The sequence below is a fragment of the Triturus cristatus genome, chromosome 10, assembly GCF_964204655.1.
Source record: "Triturus cristatus chromosome 10, aTriCri1.1, whole genome shotgun sequence".
Taxonomy (NCBI): Eukaryota; Metazoa; Chordata; class Amphibia; order Caudata; family Salamandridae; genus Triturus; species Triturus cristatus.
Window position 1 is genome coordinate 1,128,423,105 of NC_140593.1, and position 14,619 is coordinate 1,128,437,723.

The 14,619-nt window shown below is 46.7% G+C and overlaps 1 protein-coding gene across 1 annotated transcript in view; it reads left to right on the forward strand.

Moving 5' to 3' along the window:
- Positions 1-432: 432 nt before the first annotated feature.
- The window catches only part of SYNGR3 (synaptogyrin 3), a 267,227-nt gene continuing 253,040 nt past the window's right edge, over positions 433-14,619 (forward strand). The window contains exon 1 of the mRNA XM_085629386.1: positions 433-735. Coding sequence (XP_085485512.1) covers positions 637-735 — 99 coding nt within the window. The 5' untranslated portion in view covers positions 433-636. The remainder of the gene's footprint in view (positions 736-14,619) is intronic.

Here is a 14,619-nt window from a genome sequence, read left to right on the forward strand (position 1 = left end):
CTGAGCTCTCACTATAGAAAAGGTTGGAGACCCCTGTGCCATGACAATGCTGAGCTGCCGAATTTACGCGTGGATAGACAAGAAGAAGACTGTTATATTTAAAAAAAAAAAAAAAATAAGACAAAGGTTCTCACTTGTACAAATGTTTGCCTTTCCCTTTTAGCAGACACGGTGTGTTTATTCTCAGGCATTCACGTAATGTCTAAGCAGGGAGACACCGCTGTCACATTTGAGAGGCTGAAGCTTGCTTGTGGGCGTGGCCACTTCCAAACACAAGACATGTTAGGACCAGGCGAGAAATCACGGTTTTATGAACTCCGAACAATGAAAACTCGCGGCTGTTGCCTTGTCTAAAAATGGCCGTCCCCGGAGGACTAGCTCCGCCCATGCGCAGTTTAGCTTTTTTTAAGGTGTGAAGGGGAGAGCGTGCATACTAAGCAGGCGGTGGCGTGTGTTGCTGGGTGGCTGCGCGCGCTGTCTGACGGGGAGCGCGCGCTGCTGTCAGGACCGGTGCGCGCGCCGAGCTGCCCGCAGTCTGCTCCGCTCTCCTCTTCTCCGGTGCCTCTAACCCTCTTAGCGCAGACAGCAGCAGCGGGCGCAGCACCGGGCGGGCGGGCGGTGGCGGCAGCAGCAGACATGGACGGAGCCTCCTTCGGTGCCGGCCGGGCAGGCAGTGCCTTTCAGCCCATGGAGTTCCTGCGGGAGCCGCAGACCATCCTCAGGGTCACCTCTTGGGTAAGGGGAGAAGATTTGTTGGGGGAAAGGTGGAGGTGCATGGTTGGCTTTTACAAGAGGGCAGGGTGTTGTGCATGGGGAGCGGGCCATGGCATTGGATGGCGATATGCATTCGTAGGCTGCGGAGAAAGGTAGTGAAGAATATGGTACTGTGCGTCCAGAATACCACGGCCGTACTGTAGATAGAGGGTACTGTGCAGGATGTACATTGGACTCTGGGTAGATAAGAGGTGTGTTTTTATGGGGAGATCAGTGGGTAATGCTGTACATGAGGAGGAGGGGGCGCCTAAATCGTTATTCTGGGCCGAAGGTTGGTGAGAGGGATGCTGTGAATATGGGACGATGTATACGGGAAGTGCTGTGCATTACAGATACTGTATATGGGGCGAGGGATACGGTGCACGGATGTTTCTCTGTGTGTGGGTTCTGTGAAAGGTGCATCGGTGGGTCTTGTAAGGGGGTAGCTGCTATACAGGAGTGATTTTGAGGTTGGGCAGTATGTATGGAGCGTTACATCCTGCCAATGGGGCGGGCGAGTTGATTTTTGTAAGGGCTCTGTTTATGGGGAAGCTGGGTGTGTATGTGGAACACAAGGGAAGAGGGGAGCTGTCCGTGGTAAATACCTGTGTGTGACGTACTGTGCAAACACTAATGGGTGTTCATGAGGGTAATGGGTGTGGGGACGCTGTGTTCAGGGAACACCCCATCGAGGTTCAGTGTAGGAGGAGGGTATGCCGCTGTATGGCGGGATGTTGCACCTGCGCGTGCCGTGCATACGTACGTGGGGAGCGAGATCGTGTCTAGGGGGGTGGGGATTCTTTTCAAGGGGGTAGCTGTCCATGGTCGGATTCCTGGAGGTTGGAGGGGATGCTATGCCTGAGTAATGTGGTAAATTGGGTTGGAATACGTGCATTGGAGAGGACTCGGAGCGTGTTTTATTAGGGGCATACCATATCGCCGGCGCAGTGGGGGCCGGGGGTATTGCTGTGCAGTGGTCCTTGCTGGCTATAGGGTGAACCCACCCAGTCCTGGCGCTGTCTCGGTGAGCAATTTGTGGATGCATCTCGCGCTGTTATTACTGGGAAGAGGGGGGCGGCTACTATAGAGCTTCAGTGCTGGGTACGTACCCCTGGGCCTGCGGGCCATTGCCTCGAGATTTTGGGGATTCACCTCTCGCCACCATGAGCCCGTAGTAGTGGGTAGAGGACTTCTGACCCTAGGGATTCTGGGTGAGTCTGAGATGAGGGGTGTGACTAGAGTGCGTTTCTCACACCCGATGCCATTTTTATCCATGGAGTATCTTCTCTAGCACTCTACCTTCACATCCGCCCCCCCCCCCATGGATAGCATGGGGACCAAACTCAGCCCTGGCAAAAATGTTCGAACTAAGCTATCCCTGCTCTGTAGGAGGCTCCGACTGGGGTGGTGATGCTTTCATGGTTGGGTCATGTCAGTCCATCTAGGTCTGAAAGCGGTGCTCTGGTCTGCAGCGCACTGGCAAAATGCAAAAGTGGCAGAACCCCCAACTCCACCCCACTCATGATGTGCACCTGCTTGTGTGTAAATTGATAGGGAATGTTAGTTTTGATTGCAGTGACCTTTCCTCTTCACCTTATGAGGTATAATGGGTGCAGGACATCTCTCCTGCCACCCTTTCCTCTTTATCTCGTGCTGCCACCCTTTTCTCTCTCACTGCCACTCTTTCCTCTTCATCTCTCACTGCCACCCTTTCCTCTTCATCTCTCACTGCCACCCTTTCCTCTTTTACCTCCACCCTTTCCTCTTCACCCTATGGAGTATAATGGGTGCTGGGCATCTCTCATGCCACCCTTTCCTTTCCTCTTTATCTCTCACTGCCCATCTTTCCTCTTTCTTTCACTGCCACCCTTTCCTCTTCCACTTATGATGTATAATGGGTACAGGATATCACTCACTGCCACCTCTCCTAAGTTCCAATGCTTGTGTACAGAGCAGAGAAGAGGCAGGGCTTGACGGGAAGTGAAAGTTCATCTCTCCTTTAGGAGGGTAGATGTTCTTCTTAACTTCCGATGTGCATGGCTGCCCGCCCCTCAGCTCCCTTTTCTTGTTCAGTCCTTATGTACCTGTGCGGGTGGGGTACAGAGTCCTATTGCACCCCCTCCTTGGGAGGACATGTGCTCCGAATTTCAGACATTAACGTTCTCTCCCCAATGCTCCCCTCTCTTGTCTCCTACTGATGCTAGGACTTTGCCTTGTAGTGTAGGCATATGGCAACAGGGGATTTCATTAGGGGTGAAAGGGCCGGGCCCATAAGTTCTGGACCGGTCTAGAAACACAATGCCATGGTTCTTTTTAGCAGCGTGAAAGCGTAGAAGGGAGGAAACTTGTCATTATTGCCAATTAATTAACAAGAAATCCCTTTGACATATAGTAACCACAGACAACTACGTAAGGTTATTTAGTTTATTACAAAGTCAAAAATAATTGGACATAAAGACACCTCAAGACAAGAGTGTAAAAGTACTTCGGAATTAGAATAAAGCCAAATCTGCATATCCAATTAAGACGATGTAACATAAACAAAACAATTAATTAAAGAAACAGAATGCAAAGTATCAGAAAGCATGAGTCTAAGTTTTCCTGCATTGAGGGTTGATAAGTAAAAAGCATCCATCAACCCCTACACTAAAACTGAAGTGACATCCCTACTTAAGCAGCTTCAGAAAGGAGGAATAAAAGGTGTCAGCATGGGAAGTCTTCCTAAGAAGTCTCTCCACAGTCAATGGGTCTTAAAGCTACCGCAATGGAGCTCGTTCTAAGATGCTCCCTCTCCAAAGGCAGAAGAAGAATTGGACACTTTCCCTACTCCCAACTGAACATTATTGCAAGTATCTTTGCCAGGATTCATTTCGGGTCACGCCATCTGCTCTAGGTACAATCCTAAAGGTAGTTTTCCATGGGACAAGAGTGTTTTTCTTTCGCAACAATTTTTCCTTGGTTCCCAGGCCTTCTCCTGTTTGAAGCAAATTGACCTTTCTTCATCGACTCAAGCTATACGGTATAACTTCTTCTCTCATTGCCTGACTAGTAAAACAAAGACATTATTGTAGCTGACAAAAGTGCTTCTTTCACCTGCAACACAAAACATGAGAGAGAAAAAATTGCACAGCACACATGAAATTCAGCTATTAATTCTAAAGCCAGAGTTTCTAGGGGACTGTATTTCAGGCCTACAAGAATCAGCTAACATAAGAAACACCACATGAGCTTTTACGAACTGCATGGAAGAATAAGGTACATTCAACTCATGCATTTACCTACAATTAAAACGACACAACTAAATAAACATGTTTAATACATGAATAATTATCAGTTCACAACACAAGTTCTTCATGTTAATGTCTTCTGCTAGTTACATTTACTTTCTATGTTAATTCTCCATGTTACTTTTCAAAGGCCTAAGCACACCACGTTTCCAGTTAATACATTTCAAATTCTAACACGTCATGTTAATACAACCAAGGATTATATGCGGATGTGCTCTACACGTGTGATTATAATGCTCCCCTACAATTTAAATGTGATTTCCGCTACATCAGTTCTCCACTCTGAAGATGTTGAGTCATCACAAAACACTTTTATCACCGTAGAGTAGACCGATCTAAACAGATGTCGTAGCTAGTCTCCTCTGTCTGAACTCCTCCAACCACTTCAAATTCTCATAATGACTGTCCTGCAGTCTTTCCACCTTTCTCTCTCGAAAGGAATCCTCCATTTGTCTCGCCTTGTGCCATTTGTATGCCCATATCATATCTACGAAGATGATAACACAGACTTCAACAATTATGACTGGCTTCAAGATATGTCCAAGAATTCCCTTCTCTAGGTTAGCAAGCCAACTTCCAACTACTCCAAATCCCTTTGCAATCTCACCCCAAACTCTCTCAGATGCCAGATCATGTATCTCATGATTTATCTCTGTGATGTTACTTATATATCCCCTCAGATCTTTACTTTTATCAGGGAAATAAGTACAACACTGTTGGACCTTCAGCATCCGGCAGACTCCACCCTTTTCTGCTAATAACACATCTAACACAAGACGGTTTTGCATCACCACCGCCCTTATTGAAACTATTTCTCCATCTGTGAGTAACAATGACTGAGCTGTGTTAACCGACAACTTATCCACAATGATAGACAACTTCCTGATCTTTATGTCATTTAGCACCACACCTAAACTTGGTATAATCGCTCTAAATATGTCTCCCACAACTTCACCAGCACTCAGTCCACGCTTTTCTCTATGGTTCGATTTTCCTTCCAAATCCCCCACATGATATATCTTTGGGAACACAACTGCCACATAACAAGTATCATATCAGTTGTTCTGAAGCTGAACATATGCGTTCTTCTCTTCCCGCACACAAAATATACCCCTGGCACCAATTGTACTATTTCTTGCAAAAATGTCTTCAAAGAACCATCGATTAGAAAGATGTGATCACACAAACTCTGTTCCTCAAAAAAAGTGTCATAATGACTCTGAACCTGTCATATGCAAAGCTTGAATCGTTGTTCCCAATCTAGAGCTATAGGACCATAGCTTCCTTTAGCCTTGTGAGCTAACTCCTCCTTGGTCCATTCAAACTTTCCTTCCCTATTATTAAGCTTAACGGTTAAACCTTTGTGTCTATCCTCTACTTGATCTACAAATTTCTTTTCTATCTCTGTCAACATGCAGGTTAAATTGTGTCTATGTGCGTAAGCAGAATCTAATGTTATTGTGGGTACAAAATACTTTCCCATCCTCTTTTCTTGCTTGTAATAGTCATATTTGTTCAGGTGTTTGTAGACTGGTACTTCTGAGAGCACCACATGGTAATTTGAGAAATAGTACTCTTAATGACCAGTTACATAAAACATGCTAAGGAGAAAACTACAACTAATATCATACATCAGGGGCAAGTGATGATACCTAATCCCCTCCTCAACTGAAGCAGGCAGTTGCATACACACATAACAGTCACTCACATCCATAGTATTCACATAATTGTAAAGCAACTTAGCATAAGCGTTCAGCCTATAATCACCTTTAGACAAATCTACATAAAGAAAGGAACTAGTTTGTTCTATTACGCCTTTATCAGATCCTAGTGTACTCTCATTTAAGGTAGCAGTGGCAGGTGTGGATGTCCCATGTTCTCCCACTCCCCCCTCCCTGGTCCTCAACCTTGTGTGTGCTTAAAATGGACTCAATAATGACTACAGCTATTTCTATGATAACTCCTACAATGAGTCTACCTATAATACATTTGTGCATGCGATTCGAATTTCCAGACTACATTTTCAAGGTGGCTCGGATTGTAGATCAACACAGTCTCTTTTCTCCTTCTCTTGTTCTCATGCAACTAAAGTCTTTGAGCAACTCCTCAAGGATCTTGGAAAAAACGTTTTTAACAGTCTTGGTCAAAATATTTACACAGCTTGGAAGACTTCCCAAGCCCTCTTTCTACTTCTAAATGACAAAAAAGTCCCTATATTTATTTTTTTTCCACTCGGGCCTAGGTTATCTTCTTTCAAGCAATTTTATTTACAGTTAGAGTTCAATTTACATACCTTATGAGATCAGAGCCAATCTCCTCAATGACTCTTTGTAAGCGTTCAGCTCTCAAAGCTGCAATCTCTTGAGAAAACAGTGGAGCTCCGAAGCTTGGGTAATCAATGTCTTTCAGAATCAGAGTTCGCAAACCACTCAACCTTGGCGGAAAAGGCACAGTCAGTGATAGAATTGCATTAGCCTCGATTCCAGGAACTCTCAGCAATATCTCGACAATCAGTATTGAGAACTCTGACCTCTCCCTCCCGGCATTTGTTATGTTATGTTATGTTATTTTAATTTTATTGAGCGCACAGCTACTCGGAAGTGTCCCGGCGCTAACAACAGAAGAAAGGCTGCCAAGCTACCGAAATCCATTTAAAACAGCAGAGTCTTCAGGGATTTTCGGAACAAGTGTGGATCGCAGATAGCCCTTAATGGTAAAGGAAGGGAATTCCAAGCAATGCAGGCTCTGCGGGCGAACGAATTGCCCCCCATACGAACACGCCTAAATTTAGTGGTCTCCATGAGCAGCAATGAGGATGATCTCAGCTGTCTCCTAGGAATGTAAAAGGAGAATCTGGCCTGCAGATATTTAGGGCCTCGACCATAAAGGGCCTGTTGAACAATAGACAGCATTTTGAATTTAAGCCGAGATTCAACAGGGAGCCAGTGGAGTGCCCGAAGTTGAGCCCGCGCACTTTGCCACGGGGACAAACCGCCCAGGAGTCTGGCTGCCGAGTTTTGGACTACCTGAAGTTTCATTAGAAGGTAGCCAGGGCAACCTACCAAGAGGGCATTTGCGTAGTCGAGGCGGGAGAGAAGCAGAGCACGCACCACCGTCTCTCTATCCCTAGCTGGAAGCAGGGGTAGAAACTTCTTAAGGCTCCTCAAGAGCCCAAAGCAGGTGCCAGCCAGTTTTTTTATATGCGAGGCAAAGTTCAGGTTTTCGACGAACCAAACGCCGAGATTTTTAACGGCTCCCTTGTTTACCGGGGGACAAGGGAAGCCGGAAGGCCAGAGTCTTGATCTAAACTCTGAGGAAAAAGAGCCAAACAGCAGGACTTCTGACTTTGCCTCGTTACATTTCAGCTGAGCCTTGGCTAGCCACTGAAAGACAGAGGACAAACACTGATGCGGTCTAGTCATCGAGTCGTCCCCCTTATTCCAAGTGAACAGCAGTTGGGTATCATCCGCGTAGGCCATCACTTTAGCCCCCAGCGACTCCGCCAGATAAATCAGCGGAGTCATATAGATGTTAAAAAGCAGAGGGCTAAGTGACGACCCTTGCGGTACTCCTGTGGTAACACTCAAAGGGACCGCGGCACACGGAGGAAGCCAAACCTGCTGCATCCTACCATCCAGAAAAGAACTGACCCAGAGCAAAGCTTTACCAGATACTCCGATATCGGAGAGGCGGTCAAGGAGCATGGCATGAGGCACCGTATCGAACGCCGCCGAGAGATCAAGCAGTATTAAGGCTGCTTTCCCACCGGCGTCCAAACATTCTCGAATGGACTCCGAGACCTCCAACAGAGTGGATTCGGTACTGTAGGAGGCCCGGAAGCCAGACTGCGCCGGATGGAGAACCCCAGCCACCTCGACGAAATTCGTCAATTGGTACGTGACCGCCTTCTCGCAAACTTTTGCCAAACTGGGCAAAAGCGAGATGGGGCGATAATTTTCTGGAAGCAGTGGATCAAGGGATGGTTTTTTTAGAAGTGGCAAAATTAAGGCATGTTTCCATGCTGAGGGCACGAGAGCTTCCCTTAGTGATTGATTGACCAGGAAGTTGACCTCAGTGTTGACGGTAACTGCCACGTCTGAGAGTAATCTGGCAGCGCACGGATCGGTCGGTGAGCCCGACTTGAGGGCTTTTAGGATTTTAAGGGAGCTGGACAAATCTATCGGACAAAACTCTGAGAGGCAGCTGGTCGGTAAAGCTCTAGGCGGGGTGGAGACCTGTTCAGAACTAGCCGACTTCATTAGAGGCCGAAAAGTCTCCTGGATGCTAATGATTTTGTCCCTGAAGAAAGATGCCAAAGTGTTGCACCAGGAATCCGAGACCGGGGAGACCAGATAAGTCCACTCGGGAGAGAAATATCTCCGACATGGTACTCTTGCTCTCCTATACCTCCTTACACTTCCTGTGGCTTGCTCCGACTCACTCTGGTCAGACTCGGAAGATTCGCTTTTTGGAGCAAGGTATCTTTCAAACGCAAGTTTCAGGTTCCTTCTTTTCTGTCTCACGGGCCACGGTTCATCTGCGGCATCCTTCTTCTTTGACTGCACACGTCTAATTTCCACACCAGACACTTCTGCTGAGTCAGACTCTGTATAATTCACAATGTTACTGGTTACCTCCGAGTCTATACCAGGGTCTTGTTTATGCTCTGGTGGGTATCCAGCCTCTTCAGGAACCTCAACAGCTTGGCTTGCCCTCTCCGGTGACCCCTCGGTCACTGCTGAGATTACTTCTGGGAGAGGAGCTGTTTCATCAGAGGGACCTGTGCCTCTTCGGGTATGTGGAGCATGGATCCAGTTCGGTACTCCTCCATCATCAGAGGGACCTGTGCCTCTTTGGGTATGTGGAGCATGGATCTAGTTCGGTACTCCTCCACACTTCACAGCAGTTTTTTTTTTAACAACACTTTTTATTGATCAAGTAGGCAAGGGCTGCAGGCCCCTGACAAACAAGGGGAAACTGCCACATAGTAAATAGCAACAACACTTGACATTTTGTCGTATAGAGGAACAATGGAGAGCTATTCATATGGCATCCATCAAGAAACCCCCCCCCCCTCCCTTCCCAACGCCCAACCCCCCTCCCCCCGACCGCACTTCACAGCAGTTTTGGTCATCAATATCACCTGATATGGTCCATGCTACCAAGAGTCAAGACAGTTTTTCCTTACATGCTTTTAGACAAGCACCCAGTCACCTGGGCTCAGGTCGTGGCAGAGGTCCTTCGAAGTCGGTGCAGTTGTTGCTTCAACCTGATGAGACACAGAACAAACCATATCAGCCAATTCTTTACAGTAGTCGAGGATCAAGTCATCTGTGATATTAATCAATGCAGTGGCTGTTACAGCAGGCAAGAGTGTTGCCCTCCTCATCAAGATTTAATGCAGAGATAATTCAGTTCTCCTGTCAGGAATGCTGCGCAAACTCATCAGAACCAAGGAAAATACATCAGGCCATTTCAAAGATATTGAAGCACACGCTTTAGCCAGCCTTGCCTTTAAAGTCCAATTAATTTGCTCCACTATACCTGATGCTTCCGGCCTGTAGCTACAATGCAGTCTTTGATCCACACTCAAGGCTGTAAACAGCAATTTCATGACTTCGCTATGGAAGTGTGTTCCTCTATCCGACTCCAATGTAGTTGGAAATCCGAATCTAGGAATGAGTCTCCTCACCAATAACTTTGCTACTGTGAGACTATCACACCTTCTAGTCGGTAAAGCTTCCACCCATTAAGAAAAGATGCACACTACAACTAAGATGCATGGCAATCCATTACACACAGGCATCTCAACAAAGTCCAATTGGATCCGATTGAAAGGACCCCCTGACCTGCCAATGTGACTTGGAGCAACAAATGTCCTCTTTCCAGCATTTATCTGTTGGCATGTGAAACACCAATAACACATTGCTTCTGCAATCATACAAAACCTTGGATTGAACCGTCTGCCTGCACAATCTCACCATTGCATATCTTCCTATGTGAGCTGCACGGTTAATCTGCATGGCCATTGGGTTTAACTGGCACTCCGGTAACACTGTCCTGCCATCAGTTGAGACCCATAGGTTACTTTCTCCCTTCACACAACCTGCTCTGATCCAACCAGCTTGTTCTTGATCTGTGGCTTCGGTTTGCAAACGGCTGATTTTATCCCCTGTGTCTGCAACAGATAGCAGCATGCTGTGTATGGCCTTCTCTGTACTCTCACCAACATATTCCCCATCAAAAATACATGCATGTGTAGCACAAAAACGAGCAACTTCATCGGCACCCTGTTGTAACAACCACTTCCCATGGTAACTGCAATGCTTCCAGCAATTGTCTCACATATTCCCCATTCCTAATGGGAGAACCTGATGACGTTAGGAATCCTCTCTGCGACCATAGCTGTCCAAGGTCATGAACCACACCAAAACCGTACTGGCTATCGGTATAGATGGTGACTCGGATCTGCTCAGAGCAAGACATGCACGGGTCAAAGCAATGATTTCGGCTACCTATGCGGAGAGTATTCCCTGTAAACCAGCAGCTTCCACCACTCCAGAGATGGTACATACAGCAAACACTACTCTCAAATTACCTTCATTGTCTCATAAGCATGAACCATCAACAAAAAGAACTTGATTGGGATCAGGCAGTGGTTCATCGACAATGTCAGGTCTCGGCTGGTGCAAAGCTCAGTAACGTCCAAACAGTCAATCAATCGATCACATAATTTGTAAAGCGCACTACATACCCGTGAGGGTTTCAAGGCGCTGGGGGGGAGGGGGGGTGCTGCTGCTATCGGTCGAAGAGCCAGGTCTTGAGTTGTCTCCTGAAGGTCAGCAGGTCTTCGGTTTGTCGCAGGTAGAGGGGGAGGGTGTTCCAGGTCCTGGCGGCGCGATGGGAGAAGGATCTGCCTCCGGAAGTAGTTCTCCGGATGCGTGGGACCGTGGCCAGGGCGTGGTCAGCGGAGCGGAGTTTCCTGTTGGGTACGTAGAAGAAGAGTCGACTGTTGAGATAGGCTGGGCCGGTTTTGTGGAGTGCCTTGTGTGCGTGGATCAGGAGCTTGAAGGAGATCCTTTTGTCGACGGGGAGTAAGTGCAGGTTCCTCGGGTGGGGGGTGATGTGGTCGCGGCGTGGGACATCGAGGATCAGGCGTGCAGAGGCGTTCTGGATTCTCTCTAGTCTGTTGATGAGCTTGAACGAGGCTCCGGCGTAGAGGGCGATTCCGTAGTCGAGTCTGCTGCTGACTAGGGCCTGGGTGACTGTTTTCCTCGTGTTTGTCGGGATCCATCTGTAGATCTTTCGGAGCATGCGGAGGGTGTTGAAACAGGTGGAGGAGACTGCGTTGACTTGTTTGGTCATGGAGAGTCGATTCGAGGATGACTCCCAGGTTGCGTGCGTGGTCTGTGGGGGCCGGGGGGGGGCCCCAGTGATGTGACATGGTCTTCACAATCTTCCCCATCAGCATTTGGAACAGGTAACAAGGTAGCTGGATTTAACACAGAACAACGCTTCAGAGTGACATTCTCTGCTACAAGCAACACCTGTTCATATCTTGTCAGCCTGTTATTAGTCAAATGCTGTGTTTTAGTCCTCGTCATCAGGAGCTCTACTGAATGTGGTACATATACAGTAAGTGGATGACCCATCACAATGTTCTCACATCGTTCAATACTGACACCTGTTGCAGCAACAGATTTGAGACATCCAGGCAGCGCTGAAGCTACAGGTTCTAAAGTAGCTGAGTAGACCACTGGTCTACGGGCACCTCCATGTGTGTGGGTGAGAACAGAAAGAGCACAACCCTCATAACAGAATAATGAGAATGCTTTGTTGCAATCAGGCATACCTAATGCTGGAGCGCCACATAGGTTCTCTCTCAACTCCAGGAAAGCAAGCAAATAGTTGTTATCCCAAGTTACCAGATCACACACATCCTTGTGGGTCAGCATCAAGGAGAAATTAGGGATCCATTGTCAACAGTTGCCAACCATTCCCATAAACACCCTGACCTCTTTCTGGGTGGTAGGTGGATTCATTTTCATGATTGCCTTCACTCGTTCTGGTGACACCGTTCTCTTGCCTCTCTCAATTCGATGACCCAAATACTAAAGTTTTTTCAGACGGTACTGAAGTTTGCTCGGAGACACCTTATGCCCATTGTCAGCTGGATGGTTCAGTAAGGCGATAGTATCATCTTTACTAGCCTCCTGTGTTTCAGAAACAATGAGGAGGTCATCTATGTACTGGACTAGCACTGGGTTTTGGAGCAAAATCAAGTTCTCAAGGTTAATTTTCAGTACTTGGTTGAATATGGATGGACTTTCAGTATACCCTCGAGGGATACGACACCACGGTAAGACACAATTCACCAGACGGAAAGCAAATAAAAATTGACTTTCCTCCTATAATGGGATGGAGAAAACGCCTGACAGTGGGCAATCACTGTGAACCATGCAGCCTCACAAGGAATCTGATCTAGGAACACAGATGGATTCGGTACGACGGGACAACATGGAATCACAATGTCATTCACCTTTCTAAGGTCCTGTACAATGTGATATTTCCCGCTTGGTTTCTGCAAACCCATGATAGGCGAATTGCACGTGCGTCCTATGATCTCCTTTAGAATGCCTTGTGCAATCATGCACTCAATTACAGGTGTAATCCCTGCCACTGTTTCTGGGGTCAGGTTGTACTGAGGTGTAATCTGGAATTTTGTATTAGGTTTGATCTGTATGCGGACTGGCTCAACTCCTGGAATCAGTCCAGTTTCCTCTCCTATGAAGTCTCACATCACTGGAGAGACAGTGTCTCTCAAGTCCAGCGGCATGTCCTCTACAGTCAGCAAGGGAAACATGGCTCTCTAATGGTTCTGAGTAGCCAACTTGAAAGCAATGTGTTCATCATTAGTCTGCAATTCAATTACCTTTGGCGTGCCATAGATGGTACAATTCAATTTGCATAAAATATCATGCCCTAGCAAATAGATTGGACTCGAATCACACACCACAAACTGATTGTGATCCTGAAAGGTTCCGATTTTCACCTGTTCCTTTTCTGTCAAAGGGTTGGTCATTATTTTGTTAGCAACTCCTATAACTTGGATCGATTTTTCTCGAGAGGGTAGGTTTGGGACTACTGTAGATCTCACAGTAGAACGGGTAGTGCCAGTATCAATCAATAATATAATGAAATGACCATCTACGTCTGCTTCTGCGTATGGTCCACTCTGGTCTACCTCTAAGACAGCGCCAAGTGTACAGTCTTCCTCCCCCTCAGGTACCGTCATAAGGATGGTTCCGATCAAATCCATCCAGCACTTCCATTACAGGCATCTGATGATAAGTGTGATTGCCCTGCGAGATTCTCAGAGGTTGAGGAACTTGCACTAATTGGTTCTGATTTCCTCCCGTATTAAGGGCCATATGTATCATTCATAATTGCGATCGCAATTTAGGTAAGTGGGATGTATTAAGGTAAAACTGCCTCGCAAAATAAGGAATCGCACATTTTGCGATTCCTTATTTTGCGGAAGTGCAATTTGGGCTTAAGGAATCGCAAATTACCACCTACTTCAAGTTGGTGTTAATTTGTGATTTCTCTGAAAAATGCACTTTTGTGCATTTTTCAAAGGGCCATGTGACGCACATACATGCCCTCGGCATGTATGTGTGCCACATGTGCACACATGCACATTTCAGGGATGTAACAGGGTGTCCTTTTGACACCCTGGCACCCTTGAAATTGCATTCTCAATTTGCAATTCTCTAATTGAGAATCGCAAATTGAGAATGTCTTTCCATTCATTCCTATGGGCCTCTGGCCCATAGGAATGAATGGGGAGGTATTCCTTAATTGCGAATTGCAAATCGCAATCAAGGAATATGTAGGATTCGCAAAATTATTTGCAAATCCTACATACCTAGCGTTTTGCGATTCTCAAATAGCGATTCGCAAAAAATCGCTATTTGAGAATCACAAAACCAAACTTTCATACATATGGCCCTAAGAGACCTCGGTCTAGTCACTTTAGGTAACTGATTTACCACATCTTTCACTTGCACGAGTTCTCCTTCCTGCACCTTATACGCAGGATTCAGACGACACTCGCGCTTCCAATGCCCAATCTTGTGACAAAAATGACAAGCAGTGATCTTTTTCAGAGTCGCAACGTGTATTCCTGTTTTGGGATCTATAGGGACACCTCTTCCTCTTCCCTGTCCCTTCTGTCCTGCAACTGATGTAACTTGAACACCTCCTGGAACATTCCCTTGATTGTAAACTACTGTTCCTCCTGTTGCCTATACCTGCTTTCCATTCTGTGCATTTCGCATTTGAACCAGCATTAACTTCTCCTTTAACCTTCTATGCTTGGAATCTACCTCATCACCTCAATACATGGCATACCGCAGAATTTTGTTGCAGACTTTTTTTGCCAGCAGATCAAATGTTGCTGGATCATGAGGCTAACCTCCGTCCTCAGTCCTGTCACAAACTTAGAGACAAATTGGCCGATGTCTTTAGGGTTGAGTGTGTCTAACCCGCTGTACTGTTTTAAAGGCTTGTAATAGCC